The 27,746-nt window shown below is 35.8% G+C and overlaps 1 protein-coding gene and 1 non-coding gene across 2 annotated transcripts in view; one reads left to right on the top strand and one right to left on the bottom strand.

The window, feature by feature from the left end:
- LOC116164938 (mothers against decapentaplegic homolog 7-like) overlaps nt 1-25,756 on the bottom strand; it is a 72,864-nt gene extending 47,108 nt beyond the window's left edge. Inside the window, exon 1 of the mRNA XM_031479199.1 lies at nt 25,058-25,756. Within this exon, the coding sequence (XP_031335059.1) occupies nt 25,058-25,415 (358 nt within the window). The 5' untranslated portion in view covers nt 25,416-25,756. The remainder of the gene's footprint in view (nt 1-25,057) is intronic.
- Nucleotides 25,757-26,597: 841 nt separating this feature from the next.
- On the top strand, nt 26,598-26,670 carry Trnav-aac. Its single transcript has one exon. It is a non-coding gene; the product is annotated as a tRNA-Val (tRNA).
- The last annotated feature ends 1,076 nt before the right edge of the window (nt 26,671-27,746 follow it).

The following is a 27,746-nucleotide window of genomic DNA, read 5'->3' as shown; positions in this document are numbered from 1 at the left end:
AGAAGTTGCATCTTATAAATGGGAAATGAATGCAAGTGGAAATGCGCTTTATGTAAATCGTTTACGATTACTTTTTAACTTGTTAACTTATGCATTACAGAAGGCAACTACCCTGAGGTATTTAAAATTAGCGTTGTGGTACCGTTATTTAAAAAAGGTGAAATTTGCAACTTAAACAACTACAGACCGATTACCATTATTCCTATATTTTCAAAAATCTTCGGAATTATTCAAAATGATAGGCTGTATAACTACTTTAACATTCATACACTATTAAGTCCCGCTCAATATGGTTTCCGTAAAAGCTGCTCTACCACTCAAGCAGTTTCCAAAATCATATCTATTATAATTAACTCTTTTGAAAAGGGTGAACATGTATCTTTAATATTATGCGACTTGTCCAAAGCTTTTGACTGTGTTTCTTTCAATATTTTACTTCATAAATTAGAGATGTATGGTATTAGAGGCCTTGCAAAAACTTTTTTCTCATCATACCTTCAGGACAGAAAGCAATGTGTTGTGGCTAATGGTACCTATTCCAAATTGCTAACCACACAACTAAGGTGTACCGGTGTACCGCAAGGTTCAATTTTAGGGCCCCTACTTTTCATCATTTATATAAATGACTTTTTTGAATATATTCAACTTAACGAATGCATTGCTTATGCTGACGACACATCTTTAATAGTCACCGATAAAGACCACAAGATACTAACCACCAAGAGCCATAACTCGTTGCAACTTGCTCATGATTGGTTTGCGCACCATAATTTAAAAGTAAAGAAAGAAAAAACACAAGTAATTACGTTTTCTTCTAACCCTAAGTTTACATCAGGAAAATGCGCTAAAGTTCTAGGAATTTATGTAGACGACCGTTTAAATTGGCACAATCACATTGACTACCTATAGTTAGTAAATTAGCAAAGGCCACGTTTGTTCTAAGGAACTTAAAAAAACGTATTAACACCACCACCCTTCAGACATGCTATTTTGCACTATTTCACTCTCATTTAATGTATGGTGTAATTCCTCTAAAGCAAAAAAAAAGTGTTTTCAATGCAAAAGAAAGTCGTCAAGATATTAGCCAATGAACATTATAGAGAACACGGTCAAAGTATTTTTTGTAAATTTCAAATCATGCCTCTTCCATCTATATTCATTTATTGTGCACTTCTAGAATTACACAAAAAGAAATCCTCGGTAGCACTCATAAATACAACACTAGAAAGGCTAACGATATGCGAACCCCTTACTTCAGACTTTCCAAAAGCATTACTATCAAGTGAAACTTTATAATATTCTCCCTAGTAATGTCAGGGACTCGACATTTTATTGTTTTAAAAATCGTGTAAGGAAACATATACTAAGTCATTGTTTTTATTCTGTAGATGAATATTTAAATACTCCATTTTCTCCTTAGCTCTTGTCATTAGTATTGTATTCTACTTATAACTTTGATCTTTGTCTGTGATATTTTATTATTGTACATTTGTTGGTTAATTACATATTCATTGTTATTATATTTAGTTAGTGTATATTTATGTGATGTTAGATTTTAGTAGTTTACGATATAGGTACATTTTATCTTGCTATTACTGTTACCACACATTGTAATTGACGAGTCCTATGTCAAATAAGCGATCATTCGGACTAATAAATTATGAATTTCCCGATCCTCCACCTACTGTCCCAGTTCTACTCCTAGTGCCGAGGGGGTGTATGACTCTGCATGAGTGAGCCATTAACGCCGGTTATCTCACTTAAAGAGGCGCGTGGTCTTGTGGCAAAGATGGATGGTACAACCAATATAGATTTCGTTCCCCAGGTGGGTAGGGTAGTGACTTTGGCCCTGGCTCCCACCGTGGTGCGCCGGGCTTCCCCAATTCTCCCCGTTTTTCTCGGTAACCGGTGGCGATGATCGTAGCGACGGTACGAGTCCGTTCGTCCGTCCGTCCATCAATCTGTGGACAAGATAACTGAACGGTTTCGAATTTTCCAATTCTGTTTTCAGTATTTTGTTTATTATCACCCAAGAAAGAACTGATTAAATGTTCAATGACCCCGGAGCTCGTTTGCTATATTTTTGACAAGTTTATTAACGAGCGACAAACAGCGAGTTTATGATTTTGGAGTTTCGGTCATTTGAATCTCATCGCTGCTGTGTATAACAAATTAATGATTGTTGATCAGGCAATAAATTTATTTAAAAAAACAATCACTGAATCATACCTTTCTCTGCCGTAGCTCGTAAACACTGTAATTTGTCTATTTGTTATGAAATGTTTGTTTATTTGCGATTATTATTCATTGTTGATCTCTTATGCAGAGTTTTCCGTGACTCTATTACAATATTAGCAAGCACCCATAAAACATCGACATCGATTGTAATAATTTCACATCACGTGGTGTTAATACCTATCATTTTCTCAAAAAATGTGTAAGTTGCGACGTAAAGGTAAAGTGTGCCTGGCAAACGTCATAATGTCCCCGTAATAGGCGCTACGGTCTTAGTGCAATAAGTAAAACATTATACAACGGTTTACCGTTAGACGAATAAATTACAATGACGAGCGTTAGTGTCATGCCGAAATCGGCAAAAGAGGAAGCAGACTCTAACGCAATTGCGAGTTCTAATTAGTTGCAATTTGTAACACAAGCAAATCGCGTAGAACATTTCAAAAAAACCTATAATTATATATAATTAACGGAAAGGTGATAAAGTAGGGATGTTAATTATAATCTCATGTTCCATATTATACATTTGCATCAGTAATGGGTGTTGCGTTATTTTTTCAGGCAATCGACAAAATCTACTATTAAAAATATGATTTACCTTCTAACTACCTGTACATGCTCAATTGAGTAGATTACATAAGGTTTTAATGTACCTAACTGCATCGGGTTAGTGACCTGGCACACAATCCTCTCATGATTCACGCAACTTTATTTTAAATTTATAATGCATTATTAAAACGTTACCAAACAAATCTTTATACACAACGCCGATTTTTATGCGTTTAGTTCGCCTTTCAGTTTGTGCAAGTGATAATGCGTGTTACAAAAGTTGCTTTCAAAGTTGAAGGCGAAATCGCCCAACAAAACCGGAGTAATCTCAAATTGAAATTTGTCGCCCATTTTTATTGCTCATCTGAAATGTTTATCTATTATACAGATACAGTACAGTATAATAAAAAACGCTGCCTTAAATAATAGATAACAATTTTTAACATTTTTGTGTAGTAGGTGTGATGGTTTCATTAAATGACATAATGAAGAATCATATTGTGCCAGACATCATTGTATTCGTAATAAAAAGTGCTGCTCAATACAGTGTGTACTTTTTTCCGATCCATATAAGAGTACGAAGTTGATAATTGTTTCTCAAAGACGAAACGTCGCAGTTAAAATATGTGGGTACCATATTGTAGAGCTTAAAAGGTTCCTATGAGGAAGTGCAATTTGTTTTTTGATATTCTCAATCAGGGTCAGAAAAAAATAAAACGAATATGGCCAATTTCGGTTTTTTTTAATATCTTCGGAACTGATCGTAATTTTCGAATTTTTAAAACATCATTTTACTAAGCCCCAAAATCTTGCCCATACGGTATAAAGATTAGATTAACTGTTTTGCATTATGTAAAAATATCTTAAATATTTGCATTACGGCGTCGTGGTAGGTTTACAAATTTTAAGTTACAAACAACTGTTGACCATGAATACTTTTGGTAAAAATTCTCTGGAGGTTTTCCTCAACGTATTCTTCACATTTCTCTCAAATTCGTCCCCATATTCTCTTCATGGTTCGCTCATGTTTCCTTGTTTAGTATCCCTTGATTGAGATTGAATTGAAACAGGTATGCAATCAAAGGTTATATCAAGAGGTCGTCGAAGATAAAAAAAATTACCTTTTGAACTACAGGTCGCAGCGGCAGTCAGATATTAAATAATTAATACGCAATAGGAATCAACAATTCAATTTACGTTAAATAACCAAAAACAAAATTTTGACTGGACCACCGATTGCTCGTACAAAATCAGTACAAAAGCATAAACGTGAGGTAAAATTCAAGGAAACTACTAATTGTCTATAAAACAACAATGCAATCTAATTAAATCAAAATGTCTCCAAGTATAAATTTGAATTGGTCGCCAGGTAATGTTTGTAGAATAAGGTAGATACACAGCTAAGTTCTAAGTGTCTAATGTTGGTACAATTGCGTGCTTGAATTGACAAGATGGCGATGTAATCTTCCCAATTAATTTTCCTTGCGCAATATGGAGAAAATCCAAAGTTCTTCGGTTTCCACCAAGAAATCTCGACGTATACAGCAATATACACAGGTCGGTAATAATGAAGAAAAGAGTAAGCCAGTAGTAAGAAGCCCAAAAATCATTATTCAAAGTCAAAAAGTAATGCGTAATTTCTGATACATACCGAAAACGGCCTTAGAACTTGTAAAATATATCCGCAAACAGCGTGGGCGAAGTATCGAAAGTAAAATCAGAAAAGAAAAACTTCGCCGTATAACCCTTTTAACAGGTAGAGAAAAGTCGAGTCACAATATGGAATGCACGTTCTTCTTACAGTAATCGTTGAATCTGTTCTGTTTGTACAAGGAAATGTGTGCGCCCAACAGAATAAAGAAAACTTTACTTTAAGTTTGAGATTAGAAATCTTAAACATTTAATAATTCAAATAACTTACTTTTAAGTAAATCGCGTCTGTTGTGAAATATGTTAATATGTTAATATTGTGATTCGAAATTAACTTATTTAAATTCATAGAATACAAAAGTGGCGAGCCCATATAAGAGTTCGATTTGGCCCAGGGAATATAGATCGTGTTATATTAGATGGACTTGGAACATTAAATTTAGTATGGGATAGCAGCTCAAAAGAATCTATTAAACAATGGATAATTTTATACAAAACCATAAGGCAGGTTACGTCCCTTCTCAATTTTAAGCTACAGATATTATCTTTCATAGTGGAAACTGAATCAAGACCTTCATTATTAATTTTGTATTCCGGCAAATACATTGACTATTTCCAAAAAATAGACATTACACAACATTTCTTGATATTTAACAATAATCTATTTTTAATACACCACTTATTGAGTGCTTCCAAATCGTTCTGCAAAGCCAATTAATCAAAACTGGAGTTTATTTCCTAGTAAAGCTTCAAATCGTCAGCATAGAGAAGACAAAGGGAGGCAAAAAACTTTGGCAAATCATTAATAAAAATAATAAAAATAGGGGCCCAAGCTTAGAGCCTTGCGGAACCTCTGATGTAAGCAAAAAAAACTAAATGAATCATAATTTAAGAAACGGACATAAGATTTTCTGCCTTTAAGGTAGCTTCGAATTAATTGTAACAGAGATAAAGAAGCACCCACCCAAATAACAATGTTCCAATTCATTATTAACTTCCAAACCAACACTGCTTAGCTGAGTTGCAGTTACTACGATTCCTCCATAAATGAGCAATTCGGCTTTGATGTTATAAGCTTGCGTTGAAGACCAACTTTCCTAGTTATTCCAGAATCTTCAAATGCTTTAAGACGACTATCCTAAATTTCCTTGGCATTTTCCCTTGACGAATATGGACGAATAATGGGGAATCAAGCAATAAAATCAGCTTGGATCGGGTTGCAACAAGTTTCTTCCTCCTTACCTTCAACAGGATTCCACAGATCCTCCATCTGGTAGTATGCTTGCACAGCCAACTTCCAGGTATCCCAGTTCTCACGTCCATTTATTCTCTTTAAGTATTTGTGGTAAGTGAATCAGAAAGATCTAATTAACGAAAAACATTCATTTAAATATCGATTCAAAATCCATCCAATTAAAATAATGATCGCAATTTCGTTTACAGGTCACGCATTTCGTAGTGAAAATGCGAAACGAATAGTAATAATATCGTAAACGCACTAAAAACAATAGTTTCGTAACGAAACCCTGACCCTAAGTAAACTATTAAAAGCCATATTCGTGATACAACGGTGCTATATAAGTCATAACAGGTGGTTGTGCAAATAGCAACGTTTTGCATAATCAACTAATAGTTTATTTATGGATTCCTTCTGCCATTATCATCTAACTAATAATTACAAAGATAATCTTTTACCATTATAAAATCAATATCAATTCGTATTACTATTTCAAAGCGATTCTTTAACTCGTAAACGATTATAAACAAATCCATTTAAACAACTTTTCATTAATAGATAAGGTGAACAAGAATATAATTATACATTAGATCGAAACCAGAAAATACTGGTTTGCCGAATAAAATACCATTAACATTAATATCGAAGCTACTGACCAGAGAACAGATTATACTTTTGATATTAATTGTATTACGGCAGTTTAAATTGGCTTCCACCTTACGCTCGTAAATTTGTACCTTTCTAACTCAACCCTCAACGTAATTATTCACGATGTCGTAACGTTACCGCGCCTTACAGATGCAAAGGAGCTAATATCTAATTTAAAATTGTGTGTAAAAAATAATAATCAGACCTTAACGTGTTATAGTAATTATTGGAACATGTGAAAAACTGACGTCTTTCATAACTGAAAAACTTTTCACTTATGTAAATATTTTCATCACGTTTATTATACATTCAAATTACACCGGCTTGTGTAACAGTTATTAATTTGTTGTCTTTCAATAGGTAAAGGTTCGCCGGGGAAGGATTCGTAAAGTTGAAAAATTAAGTTATTTATAGGAAACGATTGCGATATAGCCAATAAATAATCAATGGTTAGAAATACTTATCGGTTTATTTTTTTCCTTCTTTAAGGGTTGCGCAACCGGTTGAAATTTACATAACAAATACGTTAAAAATCTGCTGTGTTCAAAATTGGTTTTTGAAACAAACAAATCGATCTTACGCACTTAATGCTCCCATGCTGCGATTTTATTCTTAAATACTTTTTTATTGCCAAAACTCGAAAGCCAATTTTTTAGGGCCAAAATATATGCGCGTCAGCGAAATTTAATCTGTTATTAACAGTTTATCCTGTTTTTGATGAAACGCATGTTAATATAGACATGTATATATTATATGATCTATAATTACAACGAAAAAATCATTAATCATTAAATATAACATAAGGAATATATTAAGTTGGTTGCTATTCCTTATACATAAATAAAATGTCTCCTGTAGGTATCATTGTTTATGGGGGTCATGATGGTCGGTGCCATGTATAGGTAAATATCTGGTTTCACCCTAGAATTATTGTCTATTTGTGGCAATAATTCTTCCATTTTGGCGATTTTGCCATAAAGAATTGAAAAACTATGTGCAATATAATAATACTAAAGAGGGCATACTCGCCCACCATTTTGGTTTTAAAAGTTTAGCGGGAAATTCAATTTATTGTAAAGTTACAATGTATTTAGATGATTGGTCTTTTCAAATTACTACTAAACTGATGGGAGTAGCGCCCTGAATTTACCTTTTATTTAGTGTCTTAGCTGGGACTAAAGCTCTAACTACAAGGAAAAAATAAAAGTAACAATTACTGGGTCTTACATGTAATCAATTTCTTATTATTACTTCCCAGCTCTGTTTAGGAATAAATCAGTTTTATCTCTAGATATAAATTACATATTCTTGACGAAGGGAACATAAAAACAGCAAAAGTTACCAAGATCACTAGAACCAAAATGGCGGACGAGTATGCAGCGCCCTAAACAATACGCTACGAATCTGTTTTAGTCCGCACGTTCAGTTTGCCGACAGTCCGTGGACTGTCAGTCTTGACCGGCCGCCCATTATCGTTGCTCAAAATTATTCCGCCCGGCCAATATCATATATCGTCCAGCCGAGCAATACTTTCGCAAAAATTTCGAGGTTGGGTATTCTGCGCACACTTATCCGGACGGAATTGGCCCGGAACGGATTTTTGCCTTCTCATCAATACCGATTTGCCGTCCGGTTCCGTCCAGAGAAGTGTGTGCAGTTACGTATAAAACCAGTATGAACATTCCACCGGAATTTTTTCCATCCAATCCGGACCGATTCCATTCGGACAAGTGTGCGTCAAGCTTTACAATGCGATTTTCACAATTCTGATCGATGAGAGGAATTAACCGGTCGGCCGCCTGCACGTGTGTAGTGAAAACTGGCCGGCCGACGGTACAGGGTGTCCCATTTTTAGGGTGTCAATTTTTTAAGGGGAACATACTGTATATTTTTAGCTGATTCGATGTCATTTTTTAACATGCATGGAAACCTATTCACTATTTGGTTTTTTGTCAATGTTGCCAAATTATTAAATTTTTTTGAATAATTCTCTATAAGCCACCCCCACTTCCATAAATCCTAGCGATCTTGATTTTAAAGTTAAGAAATCTGAATAAGGCAACATTTTGGTAATAAGAAAGTTGAATTTGGGGTGTTCACAAAAAAATATTAAAGTTTCCATATTTCAAAGTAATATACTTAACTATTTTTTTTTCAAATGGAACTACCACTCTTTTATTTCTCTATTCGTACTTGGCTATCATCTGTTAGCACCTTTCTGTCCTCGCTTTCGATTCCAATAGCTATCTTGCTTTGCGTTTTTCTTTTATCCCACACCATGTTTCTTACTTTGATTAACACGATGTCCACCTTTTCTATGTCCTTGCATTGCTGCCTCGCCCAATTACTTCATTATTCGGTCGTTGGTATTTCTTTCCGTCTGCGGTATTTTGCCGCTTATATTTCCTCCTTTGTTCCATCTTTTCAATCATTTCAAATGTTATCCGTGACTTCTTTACTCTTATTCCTCTCGTATACCCTACCTCTTTCTCAGCCACTTTGATTATCGCATTCTTCGTGCTCTTCCATTTGTCTTCTGTAGCTTCATGACTCTACATTGCAACCTCCCTTTTCATTTCAATTCCCATTGCCCTTCCTATATACTCTTTATCCATCTCCCTTAATTTCACCACTTTCCATTCCTTTTGTTTCTTAGGTTCCTTAGTTCAACGGAGACAGAACACACGGAGACTCGAGTATGAGCATTAAACTCGACTTCCAACACCCCGGCTCAGCAACCAAGAATCTTCCAGACGCCCCATATGGCTCCCCTCTCTTAAAATACCATGAGACCCGAAATGATTTTATGGGCATTTAAGAGCCATTAATGGATCCTATTCTAAAAGCTTGAAAGTCCTTATGATTCTCTTCTCTCTTCTTAAGACTTTTTATGAGTCACTAAATGCATTTATGGGAATTTAACCCCACTTAATAGACATAAACAGTCGTCAAGGAGTTGTAACAAACTGAAATAGTCTTGACGCGTCTTCCAGAAACTATTAGGGTCCTTATGATCCTCTCCTTTCTTTATGCGCCAATTCTTAAGACTTTTATGAGTTCTTAAAAGTTTTTATGAGTCTTTAAGAGACACAAACAGTATTCAATGACTTCTATCAACCTCAAATAGTCTCGAACAGACTTCCAGAAGCTTTTGAGGGTCGCTAAATTAAAATTAAATTAAATTTTAATTATTATTAAATTAATTATTTAGTGGGCCATTAAGAAACCCAAACAATCTTCAAGGGCTTCTAACAACCTCAAATAGTCTCGCAGCGTCTTCCAAAAGCTTTGAGGGTCCTTATGATTACCTCCTCTCTTTAAGCTCCAATTCTTAAGTCTTTTTATGAGTCCTTACATCCTTTTAAGCGAATTTCAGAGCCGTTAAGGAACTCTATAACGGTTTTCAAGGACTTCTAGCAACCTCAAATGCTCTACGACTAGCAACTTTTAGGGTACTTATGATTCTCCCCTCGATTTAAACGACCATTGTCTTTAAATGCTTTTATTTTATAGCATATGTTAAATCCACATTTTAATAGGTTCGAATGAGTATCGCTCTTTAACTGTAAGGGTAGATAAAGTGATCACTTTAACCGCAAGTGTAAATAAAGTGAAACAAAAGATTGTGCATTCTAACGACATCTGTCAATTCATTTCAAATGGGACGCGGAGGACGATTTAAAAAGACGTTCAGAATATATGATATGACAATGCTGTTTCTATGGAAACTACTGCGACGACAGAACCTAAGCTTGTTATTTGACGTCTTAATTAAATTGAGAATTGTCAGAAGTTTTTATGAGTCTTTAAGAGACGCAAACAGTCTTCAAGGTCTCCTAACAGCTTCAAATAGTCTCTAAAGGTACCATTCCGAGCTAGGCCGCGACCCACTTTTGCTGCCCTATCGTGGCACGAACTGAGTACACATCTCGGTGGCGCGACGCAGTCGCCTGGATCGGACAGCGCCACATACAAATCCCTAGCACAGCACTGCCCCGCGACCACGATTGACGGCGGAGCTGCTTTTTATAGGAATTTAAAAGCCAGTAAGAGAACCAAGGATTTCTAATAACCTCAACATAAACGCGAACGATCCTCCCAGCCACTTTTAGGGTCTTTATGATTATCTCTTTTTAAAACCTTTAATGAGTCATTCAATGCTTTTATGGTCATTTTCGAGCCATTAAGAAACTCAAACTGCCTTCAAGGGCTTCTAACAACCTCAAATAGTCTCGAAGAGTCTTCCAGAAACTGTTAGAGTCCTTATGACTCCCTCCTTCCCTTAAGCGCCAATTTTTAAGATCATTGATGAGTCCTCAAGTGATTTTATAGGCATTTAAGAGCCATTAATGGACCTTTTGAGACGCTTTATGTCCTTAAATGAGCGTTTAAAACCCATTAAAGAACGCAAACAGTTTTCAACGACTCTTTTGCACGTTCAAATCTTCCTCGCCTTCGCTCTTTGCCAGACTCTTTAGTTTGTAATGGGATTCTGCATCTATCACCACATTTGCAATAAGAACAACAAGAAGGATTATTTGGTAAGCAGTTACATGTTTTTTTGGAGCAATATTTGCATTTGCAGGGCTGAACTAATGAAACCGAATTATTATACTTGATTGCCTAAAGGCAGCCCTACAGGTACGCACTTTGTTTCGAACTTTGCTGGTGAGCATTGCATGAGTAGGTACCATTTTTAGCGCATTTCCACAAAAATAAAAAAAAATGCGCTATTGTGGCCACTTTGTCCGTCCGTCCGTCCGTCCGTCCGTCCGCTAACTTTGCGACGCTACTAGTTTTTTTATCTTAAGAGCTATTGTTCTACTTTTTTCGCTATTTGGTTCGTTATGGTGTCGAGTCTTGTACCAAGGAAGGAATTTTTTCTGTACCGCTTTCAAAAAAAGTTATTGTAAAAAAAAACAAAAAACCGTTTTTTACATGTTCCATAATTTTACACTTTTGCCGTTTATTAACGATCCTAGAGATCGTTTATAATTTTGCATTGCTATCTGTCCGTGTGAACGATAACTTTGTTTAGAAATGTTCGATCGCTTTTACATCTCCGTTAGTTATGAACTGAATTGCATGAAATTCAATATGGGCATAGATTTAGCCATATAATACGCAATGCCAAAAGTTGATCGAATCGATTCAAAATTCACAGTGCCCTTTTCGCATCTCGACCATTTATAAACCGAATTGCAAACTTTTTTACTTATAAAAGTTTTTGAATGAAATTTGATACATAGGCACTTGGAATAAAGGAAAATCAAACGCCAATTTCAAAATTTGGTTTTGCGCATGCGCAGTGCCAACTTTTTTATTTATGGAAGAATTTAAACGAAATTTGATACATAGGCACTTGGGATAAAGGAAAATCAAACGCCAATTTCAAAATTTGGTTTTGCGCATGCGCAGTGCCAACTTTTTTATTTATGGAAGAATTTAAACGAAATTTGATACATAGGCACTTGGGATAAAGGAAAATCAAACGCCAATTTCAAAATTTGGTTTTGCGCATGCGCAGTGCCAACTTTTTTATTTATGGAAGAATTTAAACGAAATTTGATACATAGGCACTTGGGATAAAGGAAAATCAAACGCCAATTTCAAAATTTGGTTTTGCGCATGCGCAGTGCCAACTTTTTTATTTATGGAAGAATTTAAACGAAATTTGATACATAGCACTTGGGATAAAGGAAAATCAAACGCCAATTTCAAAATTTGGTTTTGCGCATGCGCAGTGCCAACTTTTTTATTTATGGAAGAATTTAAACGAAATTTGATACATAGGCACTTGGGATAAAGGAAAATCAAACGCCAATTTCAAAATTTGGTTTTGCGCATGCGCAGTGCCAACTTTTTTATTTATGGAAGAATTTAAACGAAATTTGATACATAGCACTTGGGATAAAGGAAAATCAAACGCCAATTTCAAAATTTGGTTTTGCGCATGCGCAGTGCCAACTTTTTTATTTATGGAAGAATTTAAATGAAATGTGATACATAGGCACTTGGAATAAAGGAAAATCTAGCGCCAGTTTCAAAATTTTATTTTGCGCATGCGCCGTGCCAACTTTTTTATCTATGGAACTATTTAAGTGAAATTTGATACTTAGGCGCTTGGAACAAAGGAAAATCTTAGTTTATTAGTTAGTTATAGTAAATTAGTTTTAAAATTTAGGTTTGCGCATGCGCAGTTCCAACTTTCTTATTTAGAAAAGCATTGAAATGAAATTCTTCTCATAAACTGAAATTGAAGTAGCACGTCAACAATGGATTGCCCATGTGCAACGCTATCTTTCATATTTGTGGCCGGATTTTACGATTTTAACAGAAGTTGCATCTTACAAATGGGAAATGAATGCAAGTGGAAATGCGCTTTATGTAAATCGTTTACGATTACTTTTTACCTTGTTAAATGTGAAACTGTTTATAGAAAAATTCATAAAGAAATTATCTAAGCAATTTTTACCTCTTGTGGGTTCAACGGTTGCTTGCTTAAATCCATATGACAAGAATAGGTTAATAATAGTGGTTGTGTTATAATCGCAACTGTTAAATCTAACATTAAAGTCACCACATATTAACACTTGAGAGTAAGCCTTTAGTAAATTTAAAACAAATTCTAGGTTTTTACAAAAAATACTTAAATCTCCTAAGGGTGATCTATATAAAGCAACTACAACTACGTTATAAAAATTACAATAAATAGCTGATAGTTCACAATGTATTTCTTTAGATAATTGCGTTATTGATGGAAGAGGATCGATACTTAAATTTAGGGTGGATTTATATAAAATTAAAACACCTCCATGAATCTGATTTATTTGACAGAAATAGGATGCAACTTTCCAAGGGCCTATCTTAAGTCCACTGCTTAATTCTAAGTCTGTCAACCAATGTTCACATACGGATATAAACGGGAAGGATATGGGAATATCTTCAAAAAATGCCTCTAGCTCTTCTAATTTTGATCTTAAACATTGAATATTGATATTAAACACCGAAAACGTCTTTGTAGAACGCTTCTTTCGATCAATTTGCAACACATTTTTATTAATATTATTTGTTACTTCACGTTGCTGCGAGACGGCATAGTTAAGTTTAAATGGGTTTTTAAATCTTCTGCGTGCTTTATCTGACGAGAACTTTGATCACTATCTTGCTGATTTGATGAATTTTGAGGATCGTTTATGTTATCAAAATTTATGAAATCCTTATTTAAAATATTAACAGCTTCAGAAATATTGTCGTTTGGAGTAATATAAATTAAGTTGTTATTTTTAGTGGCATTCTTCGATCCTTTGATTAATTCATAAAGATGAGTTAAAAGTTTACATTTTCCCGCTTTTCGCATATGAAGTCCGTATATTCAAAATGCATGAGCACATCGAAAAAATTTCACAAAATGCTTCTCGGTTCCGACTATTTTTTCAGGAACTGCAGATGGTTTGGTGTTGGAGAGGCGATGGACAGACCGAGGGACAGACCTATTTTAGAGCAACATTTGCATTTTAATAGTAGAACCCTTTGATTTAGACGGGACACGTTTTCGTGTCATTAACCTTAACCCGAGCCTTAACCGCATTCGATGAATTTTTCAAAATTATGAGAATATTATCAGATAAACGTAACTACAGTATAATCTCGATTTGTTCTTCCGATAATTTTCGTCGATTTCCAGCACATCGGCACCAGCAAAAATGTTTTCAATCAATGCATGAATGAATGAAACGTAAAGTACGTGGGCCGAACCCTTACTTTATTACCATTTTAGTCACATTGATAGTATACTTTCGTCAAATCCCACGTATCTTCTGTCGCCACAGCACTTTAGATAGTGAGGAAAAAACAAGTTGCGGGCAATTAACGAACTTTGATTCAAAGCAGAAAGACCTCCCCGACACCCGCGCTGCTGCTTTGCGACAAGATCATCCTGCGAAAAGTAATGACAATAATTTTTTACGTGCGCGCCGCGAGGGGGTTCATTATGGAATAAAATTAGCGGACAGGTATGCCAACAACATGAAGAAACGTAGACGTCGGCCTGCTACCACCCAGTAGAATTAGTCTTGGCGCCACCGCTATCTCCTGGCTAGCCGGTACCGCCTTTGCACCAGACAAAACCACTATATTCAACCAAATTATGCGACTGGTTTATTTTCAGCGTAATTACCGGTTTCGCTATTGCGACATTTCTTTAACCCGATTACGTCGATAATCCGCGAAATATAATAGAAACGTGGAAGCAGAAATTTAACAGAGCGTGGGTCCGTCTTCCGAGAAATCACTCTGGAATCCATGTGGGACGGGCCGCCGGATGAGTCGACTATAACATGACCGTTAGTTGTACCTGAAAGTCTATGCGGTTCGTGTGGAATCTTGACTGTCAACATCTCGTATGCGTCCCTGTCAAGCGCGATTTGATCTGATCGAAGACGTTTCCGACTAGTTCAACAAATAACCTCGACTAGTTTGGCGAAGATGTCTTTATGTGTTAATCCACGCCTCATCCATTCAAAAGGTCACGACGAAATACATTAAAAGGTAAAAATGTACCCCCGCGGTTTCTTAAATTCGGTACCATACTTTAAACGACCATAATAAAAAATCGGTCAATGAAACTATGTGACCACCCACTGGTTCTGGTCCGGCTTTACTTTTGTGGGATTTCTTGCATACTGAACGTCCTTATCAAGACACAAACCGTAGGATAAATTATGTTCACTTTGCGATCAAATATTGCGGTACTATCTGCAAAATTAGTGCCCCGAAGGCAACAACTGCCAAGAAGGAATTTATACGTCAAGAAAACAAGGTACCTCTACCTCTTCTTAACTGAAAGACCGTGGAAGCTAATGTGAAGAGAAGGTTGCTCTCGTACAGAATTTCTTCGTCATGACAATGAATATCTTTGCACCGGCTGAAAATGAAATTTTGATTTTGGCCATAGTGCAAGGGAAAGTGACGTTTTTCCCAGATAGTTAGATACGTTGATTATTATTATCGAAATGCTTCTGTAGCAAGAGATAGATGTCTAAGCGACAAGATGCGGCGATCCGAATGACCCACAATTCACTGCAAACTGTGACTAGGTCTGGGGCATGAATTTGATTGTAATAAATAGCCCCAAAAAATAAAACTTTGCATTTCTTCTTTATTTTTTGTCGCCATCCACAAAGGAATTAACAGATGTTCCAAGATTTTCAGATCCCCCCTATACTTTCTTAGTTAAAAAATATACATAAAAATGTTTATTACCAAAGTTTCCTAATAATGATTGTTGAATCACCTGCCGTTTTCAGAATAACTATGCCGAATCGGGTAAAAAATGTACCAGACCTCATTTTTTCAAATGAAATATTTTTTGTTAAAAGAAATTCTCTTAGCAAAAATATGGCACGCAAAAAAGAAAAATTCGAAAATTTAAATCAAATACAAAAAAGTAAAAAATTTTAAAATATTTTTTTGAAATCTTTGGATTGTCTTGAATTTTTTAATTTTTTTAATTGTTTGGGATCACTTACAATTTTTTTAAGTATCATCCATGGTGTGTTTAGGAAAAAAAAAGTTATATGCTATTTCTTTAGATTAAAATATACAGTGCGTTCCATAAAAAATAGAGGTCATATTCCTCGTCATATAACTTTTTTAGCTCGCCTCGTATACATTTTTCTGTGGCTATTTTTAACTAAGAAAATATGAGGCCCTGGCTGGGGCCATTCCAAAATTGACAATTCTTGGTTTTCCCTCGTATATTGATTGACAAAAAAAAGCACATGACGCCTATCGACGTCTATACTACTTTTTTGAGACATCCTTTACATAGTGCAAAAATTAATTGGACTAAGTTTTGCCGTACGTTGGTCTACCCCAAGTTTTTGCGGAAATAAACTCCGAAGTCGGTATCTTTAAACGCGAAAATACGGAAACCAAACTCTATTTTTGAAAATAAAAAAAAAACCGTTAGATAATTTCGTTCTTAAACACAAGGCGGCAGGTATCGATATCGGAAAAGTAGCCCGATATCGCGACACTCCGAGGTCCACTCTTATAAAACAATTTCTTCGATTGTGCTTGGGTGTATTGATATTTCTCAAACAGCAACGTTTCAATTTAAAAAAAAAATTTTTTTTAGCCTAAAATATGTTGGTGACCAAAAATACACATGGATTACTTCTTGCTTGGTGTTTTTCCACGAAAATTTGTGCATAAATAACGATATTTTAATTAAAAATATTTTGGTCAGTTCGAGAAAAATTCATATGGATCACTTCTTGAACATGAAGGAATAGTTAGTATTTTTCCCAAAAAAATTGATACATAAGTAATGATTTTGATCAATTTTTGTGAACAACGTGATGGATGCCAAAGTTAATTTTGGATTGTTGCACATCTCGAAGGCATACTTAAGCTTTCATATAGTGAAAACCTGAAGCCGATATGCGATCTAAGTACTGAGTTATAGCGCTGGACGACGGACAGGCTGACGGAAAAGTGAGGACATAAGCGCTCCACTTTCGTGGGTTGCACTAAAAATCTAAAGACGCATATACGGACCTCCCTTGTGTTTTATTCGATAAGTATATAGAAAAATAAATCAACTTAAAAAAAATGAAATGGCAACCGCGCAATTAAAAAAATTGTTATATATAATCGAATTTTACACTATATCCTATTTTGCGCGAATCCGACTATAAATATTTTTTTTCTATTTTAAAAAATAATAGAAAGATCTTGCAAAAAGAATGAAAGTATTTTTTTTTAATTACACGGTTGTCATGTTACTATTTGAGATACATAGATCAAAATCACTTGACAATGTTCGTACGAATAAAAGTTTTTCCTGTCCGGACAATCGAAACTGGGCCTTCCTTTACAGTATATCTTGAACATAGCCATGAAAGAGACAACGATTTGGGGGGAGGGGGGGTATTTCTGGTAACTATATAAATACAACATGTTTTCCGAAATTTGGGACGAAGTAATATAATAAGAAAGACAGCAAGATGGTTCAACCAAATAAATTGAGTAAGGATATTCAGTGAATATTTGCAAATTTCTAGGTATCAACGATTGATAGTCTCGTCCTCGGTTTCACCTTTTTAATGCACCTCCGTATATATTTATATGCAGACATCTACAGCGAATCCAAATATATCGACGAATTTAAAAAAAATATCGAATTGTTCCTGAAAATCTGAGGATAGACAAGGATATTCCGTGGATTTCCGTGAATGTTCAAAGGTCTGCCGTGAATCTCCATGGATTCACATATTAACTCGCATATTAAATTGTTATTTGGTGTACAAAACTTGCTGTGAATGCCCCTCGGAATTCTCCCTCAGTAACCACTATTTTTTATTACATATTCTTCAAGTACATACCTTTTATGCTGTTGAGTGTTGTATCAAAAAAAAAGTGGTCTTTAATAATGTATAATGAAAACTAGTAGTTAATTGGCCACGATTAAAAAAATATGCCCCCCTTAACCATGTAGAAGTACGCCACATCACGAGCCACATCATAAAAATCTTTAAAAAATGTTGTTTTGATAATATTCAGTGTTCCAGACAAAATTTCCACCCTGTATAATGTTAAACCATAGTTTTATTATTAACACAGCATAATGACATTTTACACCAATTTCCGCTGAAATGACCACTAGTGGTAATGGCCGCTGAAATGATGATTTAATTATAGCAAAAAATTCACCAAAACTTAAAAAAAATATTGTGAGGATATCCTCGTCAATGTTTGGATACGTACATCGATGGATCTACAGGGTGTAAAAATTTATTTATGCAAAAAAACTGAGTGGTGAACATATATTTAAGAGCACAGAATTAGAGGAACAGGCTAGGTGTTTTTTTGGTATGCTCTTTCTGATTTTGAAAAAATTCCTACGCCCAGTTGGTACATCCATGCGCAGGGGTGGAGAACAATCCTTGAAAATAACGAGATCAAACTTGTTTTCGAAAATTAAAAAAATGCCTGCATTCGATTTACGCATGCGCGTTTTCACACCCCCATTTACAGTGCACCATTTTGGAGAAGGAATTTTGGAAATACAAATAAAGAACCTCGCAAAGAACAAAAAAGTATCCCCAGAAACCTAGATAAAGCCGAAATTTCCTGCCTACCCTGTACAAATCTGGTTTTCACTGTACTGTAGTACAATGCGATCAAAAATGAGTTGCTGTCGTCACCTTTGGAATTTTTGTTTACATGGGAAATCGTACTTAACTTGAACTTCCAAAGGCGACTCGACAGCAACTCATTTTTGATCGCTCGTTATTTGGAATGCACGAGCCGAGGCACGAGCGCAATGGCTCAGATTTGGGACCGTCTTGGCAAAATTTGGAACAATACACACTATTTACATTGAGGAAAGACCCTAAATTCTAAACCTCCGTCTAAACCTTTGCACATACTGCGGTTAAAAATTCGAGGAAAAATGTCAAAATTTAATATTATGCTCGACATTATGTTCTGAACATTTTGCATTTTTATGTAATCGCACCTGGTAAAACTTTCTTCTGGATCTCCGCCTGGGTACTTACAAGTTTTCTCGACAAAACTTCACGAAGCTAAAGAGCAATTATTATACATTTTGCTCATTAAGAGAATGAAAACGGTATGCCACGTGCCTAAAAAAGTTTAAGGGTTGTGGTCTCAGAACTAAGGGAGGTCGAAAACAGTCAGGGAATTTTAGTATCCACACATTGTTATGTATAATGCTAAATCAATGACCAGTATGCTGAAATTTCGAACTATTTTGCATTTTTAGCTTCAGAAATAACATTCAAATATAGGTGTTTGACATTGACGTACCCTATACCTACTTAAACAGAAAGAGTGACAACTGACAGTTACCTTTTACCTCGCCTTTTACTTTGTAAATACCGGCCTCTCAGCATTTACAACTATTTTAACTTTTGAAGTGTTTGTGCTGGTCATTTTCGGTTATTTAACCCGTATCCTACCTGATTTCCAAAATGTATCTTTTTACTAAGATATTGAGTAACATTTCACGTTCGCCCTTTGACATTAACCATTCATAAAAATAGTCAAATACAAGCCACCTACACATAAACCAACGCTCACATGTTCGACAAATGGTATTTGACATCCAGCGATTGGTACAATGCCAACAATGACAAATCTGTTGAAGTTCTTGCCCATCAGATTATTCTAAAAGTAAAAAAATCCCGAAAAATGGTCTACATCTCAAGATCTTGGAAAAAATCATCAAGTGGAGGTAGTGTGTAAACTCACGCAGATCCCCTTTATGGAACGAATGCTTTAATTTTTGAGAAAATTTTTAATTGGATCAATTCCAAATTGAAAACGTATAAGTGTATAAATTGTACGGTTGCGGCCTGCCAAACAATCAGTTTTTCATCAATTCGACAGGTATGGCACCTACAGCTGGCTACATGCGATTTAAAAAAAATCTCGAATGGACCACAACATTAAGTATATTCCACCCCTAGCATCGGATAGTTGCATCTAAAGTAAATTGCAAAACGAAGATGAACTACAATTTGCTCGTGGATGTTTTTTCAATTGTTTAGATTTTGTTTCTTACCCCTCCACAAAATTAATTGCCTTTTGTATTGCAAAACCAGGCAGAATAATTATTTTCAGAATTGACGTAAATGAGATCTATACTTAGAAATTGAATAAGAAAGCATGGATTTTTGTGTGACAAAGTACAACTGTCAATATCGATTTCACTTACTTTATGATGACGAAAATTCGAGAACGCACTTTTTCAATTTGATTATTAAACGCGAATAGAGTAGATTTGAAGACTCATTCCTAAATGATCTCGAAGTTCCGAGCTGGATAGGTACCTAGCCTCAATATAGTTTGTCTTCTATTTGCCCCAAATTTAAAATTAATGTGACCAAAATTTATTAACAAATTTGTACCCATAAAATTAGAATTTTTACCCGCAATAATCATCGGAATCATTTGGAAATCAAAAAAATCTTGATAAATATGTTATTGTTTAGGCTTGATTATAGATATGACAAGGAAAAAAGGACGCAAAAAAGTATGGTATAAACTTAATAATAATTATATAGGGGCTTCTTCATAAAAATACTCGGACTCGTCGATTTTAATTTTTTGATGTTCTTTGAGGGTAAGTAGATACATGTATACCGGGTAGCCCACACCCATAAGTATATCTAATTTCATTTTGGAATAAATATAATGCTAAGTACGACCGAGGGCCGGATCTAACTTCTTTTTCACCCTCGGAACACCCTGTATATTTTATTCTCAATTTTATTCTAAAAAGAGCGAGAAAAAGAGGCATATTAAATTAAATTCTTTTTCCAAAAATAGCACACTAAAGGAAATTCAAAAAAATTAAATCTAGTTCAAAAAGATTCAAAAGATTTTTCAAAAAAATTAAAAAAATTTTCTAATTATTTGTATTTTATTATTTGAACCTTTTTAAATTTTTGAATTTTTTTTAATCACTTGTATTTTCAATATTATCCCTAGTGTGTTATATTTGTAGAAAGTAGTGAGTTTTAGTCCAGGCTGAGGACCAGGCCTCAGTCCAGGCTATAAGTACAATATTTTTTGCCAAAAAAATTATTTCCAAATCCAACCCGGGTTTTTTATGTAGGTAAAGTCGAGGGTAAAGTGATTCGAAAATGCAGCTCAATTTTTCAGCAGGCGAAAACCCGGACGTTGACGTTGAAAAGGATAGAAACTGATATTTTACTATTCGTGGAAAAGTCATTAATTTTATAGGCAAACATTTTCGGAGTTTTCAAAAAATTAACAAACTGGTGCCTATACTTTTTTCACATAACCTCAAAGTTTCCGAGAAAAACCGGAAAAACTGTTGCTTTCGTTTTCTATTTTTATTTTTGCGAACAAAGTCGCAGAGATCTGAACTCGGATCTGAAATTTGGAAGAAGAGCTTTTTCATGACAAAAAAGGAGACAATTTTTTGGGTCCGCAAAATTGGGCCGTTTTCGAGATATTCACGATTATGGAAAAATCCGAGGAAAAATCTATTTTTTTTCGTCGTACAAAGCTGCGTGGGCTCGTGCGTGGGGTAGCAAAATTTTCGCAAAGACTTACATTTTAATACCTAATCAAAAATAAAAAAAAATATTCCGATAGTAAAGTTTCGAGAAAAAAATCAAACACTGAAAAATAGCTTTTTCGATATACGTTTTTTTGATTCCCCGACCCTAGTGCACGCGCATCGTGCAGTTTATTGTCTTCTAGACGCTGCATGATTGTCAGATGTTTATTGCTTTCGGTTGTTATAATGCCATCTGATATTTGCATGTGGACCAACATTTGGAGTAGATAATTTGTTGCCATTGGAAAAAGGTTGAGTTTATTACCATCTTTTTAGATTCAAATAATAATACTCTCTTCGAGAATCCACGTACCCTTTGTAAGAATTTAAAAATATGTGCTATTGTTTGCGTCCGTCCGTCCGGAGCCACTTGTGTGGTTTTGAATTACTTTTAGGGGTATGGTATCTAGAGGTCAGCATTTTTTTGCAATATGTAGCCTATACATTGAAGGTGTGCCAGACGCCCACATTTTGTTTCCTGAAGAGACCCCCCCCCCCCCCCCCATGAATTATTTCCCGAGATGCTGTTTTTGAAAGTAAAGCTTCCACAACGTTTATAATGGACTACCAATAGGTCTCAGATTTTACATACGCATGCGCGTGCCCAGTAAAACTTTTGAAAATGAGGGGGAGGGCTCCTCTACTCTTCATGGTATTCTAATGAAAGGTCTCATCGAAATGAATTGGTTTGTATCGGTTTGTACTCGGGTTTGTACAAACCGAGGAACTATAACTTTCCCGCGCGAGTACTTTTCGAGATCAGTGGATGGTCATAGTACTCGAAAGGTCTCACCCGGTCTCAAAAATCCGAAAAACTCAAAACTGAACTCAACATGTGGGGGGGGGGGGGCGACGAAAATTGTTCACAAAATACCACAATTTTTATCAACGATTTCTTTGTGAGGTTTTGGGGTATTTCTGATCGAATCGACTTGAAAAAATCATGGGTATACCCCGAGTATAGCTCTACAGGTCATACGGAGGGTCATACCTACTCTCGTACCTACCTACAAACTGCCAAAACCTTTTTTTGTCTGTTTTTATCGAGGTTTTTACATTGGCACCTAAACAGAAGAGTAAAAAAAAAGTAGTCCCATCATGGAGTTACATTGGCACCGAATTGGCTCCGAGATTGGTACCAAATTATCGTTTTAAAAAAAAATTTAAATAAAAGAGTCAACATTTTCTATTAAAACACCCGAAAACACCTTCATGTTATTTTCAATAAGCAACATTCTGAAGGTCTTGGCCATTTAGAAATGTTTCTACCATGGTTTTGCTACATATTTTTGTACAATTTCGCTGGTGTCCAATGACAGTAACGAGGACAGTAACGGGAAAACCTACCTGGTGGTTATATTTGTATCTCCTCCTATTGGGCGAGCTAGGACCATCTTATGACCAACCGAGTGACCTACACAACCCGCATGTCTCTCACATAGAGTTATAACCGATCACAAGCGGGATCGAGGAGGAGGAGGACTATAATTATAGTTGGTAGAAATTAATTCCTTTCGTTGGGGCCTTTCATTAGAGTATCATGAAGGATAAAACCAGTTCCTCCAACTTCCTATTTTACTAGGCACCACAAAAGGCAAGTACGTGCAAAATCTGAGACTAATTGGTTATCTCGTGTACAAGTTATGCACGTTTTACTTGGAAAAACAGCATCTCAGGGAGTAAGGGGGCGCTAAGACAACAAAATTTGATGGCCGTGATCTTTTTCTTCGGAAACCACCCTAACACAGGTAAGTGTTAGGTAGGGTTTTGAATTGATACATTCAAATCGAAATATTTAAAAAAATACAGGGTGGTTCATCTGAAAGTTTTACGTACTTGAAGTTAGCCAGACTGATGACCGTGACCCTAACCATTGTGAAGAAAACTATCTTAGCTTTCTCTCAAAGCAACCGCATTGGTCTTTTAAGCTAGAAATTATTTTTTTGCGACTCTACAGATGTCTCCTGTTAGAAAAAAACAGTTAGCATTACGAACAATTCGATTATTACTTAATGTGTATCAAAAAATACCAACATGTGCACGGCGGCGTTCCAATTAAAAAACCCGAGAAAAAAACCTTCCGGCCTATAAGTACGTCCGACTTTTACGGAACACCCAGCATCTAAAAATAGTTTAATACTTCTCCTCTAGAAAATGCAATCTCAACCCTTTTCTTGCAGAAGCTTGACTCACCCTATTGTAAGGGTAGCAACTTAACGAATATTCTTCATTCAGCGGTTAAAGGGCAATTTCTGCACTTTATTATTTATTATTTTTCGAATACAAACTGTAAACGTAAAGTAGAAGAGGACCGGGAAATTTATTACTACATGCATTCGTTTAGAAAGACTGTCTGAATTGATACAGTATCGATAAGCAGGTGTGCTTTAACGTATAGAAATTAAACCGAATTTAACGATAAAGTTTAAATTTGTTGCGATTTATGCTCCTCAGTTCTTTAAGAACGTGCATACAAGCAACATTGATTGTAGAAAACGATTTATTTTCAACATTAATAAGAGGAAACTTGATTTGTATTTTCGCGTTTAACAGTGCTCTAGGTGCGTTTTTAAGTAGGTAAACAATTAAACTTGTGCACAATTGTAAAATTAAAGAGTGGGCTAGTTACCTATGTGTTTCTAAATACAATACAAGATGCAATCATATTTGAATAATCATATTTGAATAAATTTAGTGGTGTGTCAATTTTGTGTGTGGACTTTTAACTCAAAATTGCTTGTGGTGTGATGTGAATATATTCTGATAACATAAATGTGGACTATATTCTTTTGGCATAAGAGTTCTTTGTGAACGGAAAATATTTTTCATCTGTAAATGTACCAGAAGTCCTGATGGAAATATGGATCAGTGCTGAAAATATGGTAAAAGTTGTAAGTTGGCAATATATTTCGACAAATTGTAACCGATCTACGCTCTTGTAAAGGTAATAAGTTACAACAGCAACTTACAGCTCTGGTGCAGAAACATTCTTCTTCCTAATATGGGCCATGGGGTCAAAATTTTTGGAATATTCTATGAATATGATTAATTTCGGAGTGTCACATGGTCGCCGGCCACAACGTAGTGCAAATCATAAGATTTATGGTCGCCGCACTAAACATAAAACAAATGGACCGCATAAATTACGTACTTTATAGCGGTTGATATTTCTCGAGGAGTCGATAAATGAAAGATTTGAGCAACATTTTTGAAAATGGAATGATGCCTAATCGAATTTAAAACAGAATTTTGTACAGGTACGCTAGTTATCTCGACTAAGAAAACAGTCTTGGCATTCGGCCTGCCACATAGAGCGCAACGCCTGTTAGAAAAGCACAACACGTCAAAATATCTGAGCTTTCATTTCAAACTACATATAAAAATACAAAAAAAAAACTAAACGAGACTATTTCAAGATGTTCAACTTGAAAACGATTTTTGACACCTAAATATAGTTACGATTATGTCCCCAAAATTTGTTTGGGAAATCTCGAGGGAAACGTTTTAGCATCTTAATGACATTCTTAAAACAGGTTGGCAGCGGCTCCTTCAGAGAGTCGAAGAAGACGAAGCCAAGGTCGCAACCGAATCCACGTGTGAAGCATTTAAAAACTCACCTGGTAAACAAATGCGACTCCAGTGATAGGGATTACAGCAAATATAAACAGGGTCAGTGACGGAAGAGCACGTCGGCAGACGTTTCAGCTGTCCACTTTCGTGCACTTCAGGCCATCGCCAGGTCCGGCAACACAGCACGTGCGGTTGATTATCCGGAGGTAAGAGGACGCAATTCGAGGCGTCTCTACCGCGACTATCCACGGCCGTACAGAGTATTTCTAATTGATCATAGTTCAATTTTTTGAGTAGGCCTTTGGCCGCTTCCTCAAACGTACGCGAGGTTTCATCGCTTCGCCTCTTTCGTGCCTTCTCCAGCCGCCTAGTCAAAGAACTCCGTCTCTTCCTGAACATAAACATGTAAAAACAGGATTTGGTTTCCGCGCCGGTCCAGCATTTGGGTGCCACTACTGTTACTGTTACCAATTTAATTAATCACTCACCTTCCACACAACAAAAAAATCACACTCCGATTTAAAAAAGCCTTAATCACACATAGACGACCACTGCACTCATTTCACCTTATCCAAGAGCGATTATTGCAATTTATAGGAAAAAGTGTTCGATTTTATTGCCAACTGATTTAGGATCGTGGAAAAACTGAAAAAACGACGACCGGTACCTATTAAAAATCATACAAGAAACACAACATACATCCTCAGCGTTTGCGTTCGAACTGAATGCAGAACGGCAGATTGTATACGAAGGAGATGGTTCACAAATTTGCCGCTAGAGACGGTGTCGTGGGGAAAACCTCTGGCGCCGGCGACTGGCGTACGTCAGGGCCGGACTTCGAACCGCTACGATATACAAATAAAAATTATTGTTGGAAATTGAGAGAACTTCCAAAGCCAAAATTGTTCGGCTGCGAAAATTATGGTCTAGTTTTTTCCAGGCCGTCGAACACGTCTTCTTCGTGAAACTGTAATAAAGGATTCCGATCTCGAGACTTACGCCGGGACTGAAAGGTCACCTACTTCCTCCAGGTGTTAAATTGAAATTTGATTTGAACCTCATCTACCCCATTTATCTCACGATTTGGGGAATCACAGATAAATACAATGCTCCAGGTGAGGAAAACACCGACATCCCTTTATTCCGGATTCTGTCGTTGCAGTGATTAAACCCCCCCATTGATATCAAGACATGAAAGTCTTCAGCACTAGTTTCATCCGGGAGGTGAATAATTATCATTCATTTACACCTTGGCTTTTGACGTTCCGGCACTTGCGTCAATTTCCTGAGTTTCTGGTTGAATTCATCTTCTAGTGACACTTTCGATTCGTTCGGTGAAAACAGACCGACTTTTCTTTGTAGATACCTACGTTACGCTTGATTTCGGTACAGGGTGCTTTAAGTCCTTCAAGACATAATGTACATAATTTAAGAGGATCGTAAGCATAACGAAAGTAATTTAAGAATTAAATCATATCTTCGTCAGGTTTTTAAGGAGATATGTAGATCCGATATTATATTTCATACCTAAATTTTATGAAGACCCTAAATCGAAAGATAGTAGTTGGAAAGTAATTATTTCCAGTTGTTTCCGTGGTGTAGTGGTTATCACATCCGCCTAACACGCGGAAGGTCCCCGGTTCGATCCCGGGCGGAAACACTTTTGCTTTTCATTTTATAACAAATTAATAATTGTTTATTTTTTTTTATTTATTATCCCTCTCTTGCTCTGGGCCTTCAACAGGCTGGCGATCAATTACAGAGTGACCATCAGCATAGTGCTTTTTAGAGGTGCCTCTGTTCGAATAACGTTAAAACCTTTCAACATAAAACCGGACCAGGTTGATTCACCCGAAATTGTGAATGAATGCGTATTAAACTTATAAGAAAAAGCCACTTCGTGACTATTTGTTGTTGGTCGCAATTTTGAGGAACCGACAAGTCCTTCTTGAAATCGTGTGGTTGTCGATCTGTCAGTTATCGTCAGTGGCGTTACAATTACAGTTTAAACTATCTTTCAATTTATTTCATAACTTTAATTAAAGATTTTTGTCATTTGTAACTTGTTAGGGGACTTATTTTAAAACCGGTGGCGACGTTACCCGAAAATTTCCCAAGAACGATTCTTCCTACACTCGAAAGTCACATTCATGTACCCAACTAAGGGCAACAGACATAAACTGATACGCCTTAATAAAGGGCTCTAACTTCTGTATACTCTCAACACATTATTAATTGCTTTTCAACATATATCTATATTGTGGTGTAAACTACAGGGGGGTGTCGTTTCTCTAGGTCGAAAACATGCCAAAAATGAGAGCGAGCCGCGCTGTAGTGAAAATAAATACGTGTTGTTAAGGTAATTTCGGTTTAAGTATTGGAAATGTAAAATAATTCAAGTTATTTAATAACATCTGGAGATTTTTATTTTAAATAGACACGGAATTGAAAAAATTGTCAGTTTAATGTTAGTTATTTAATTTTAAATGTAGTCAGTAATTGTTTAATTTATTTAATTCTTTTTCTTGTATTTAGTGTGTATGATAAGTTTAAAACGCATAAATATGGGAACATGTAAAGGTCGTTTTTCAATAATTAGTTCTCATCAAGCCAGTTATTGATTACCAAAGCTATGTGTTAAATAAATGTGAGTTATAAAAGCTGTCAGATCTCTGTAAAGTGTTGATTCGCCGTTCATCGCGTTCCTCATTTCCTGACCAGATAATTTATGTATTA

Source organism: Photinus pyralis, unplaced genomic scaffold (genome assembly GCF_008802855.1).
Source record: "Photinus pyralis isolate 1611_PpyrPB1 unplaced genomic scaffold, Ppyr1.3 Ppyr1.4_LG2, whole genome shotgun sequence".
NCBI classification, from domain to species: domain Eukaryota; kingdom Metazoa; phylum Arthropoda; class Insecta; order Coleoptera; family Lampyridae; genus Photinus; species Photinus pyralis.
This window is presented reverse-complemented; position numbering and strand designations above follow the sequence as displayed.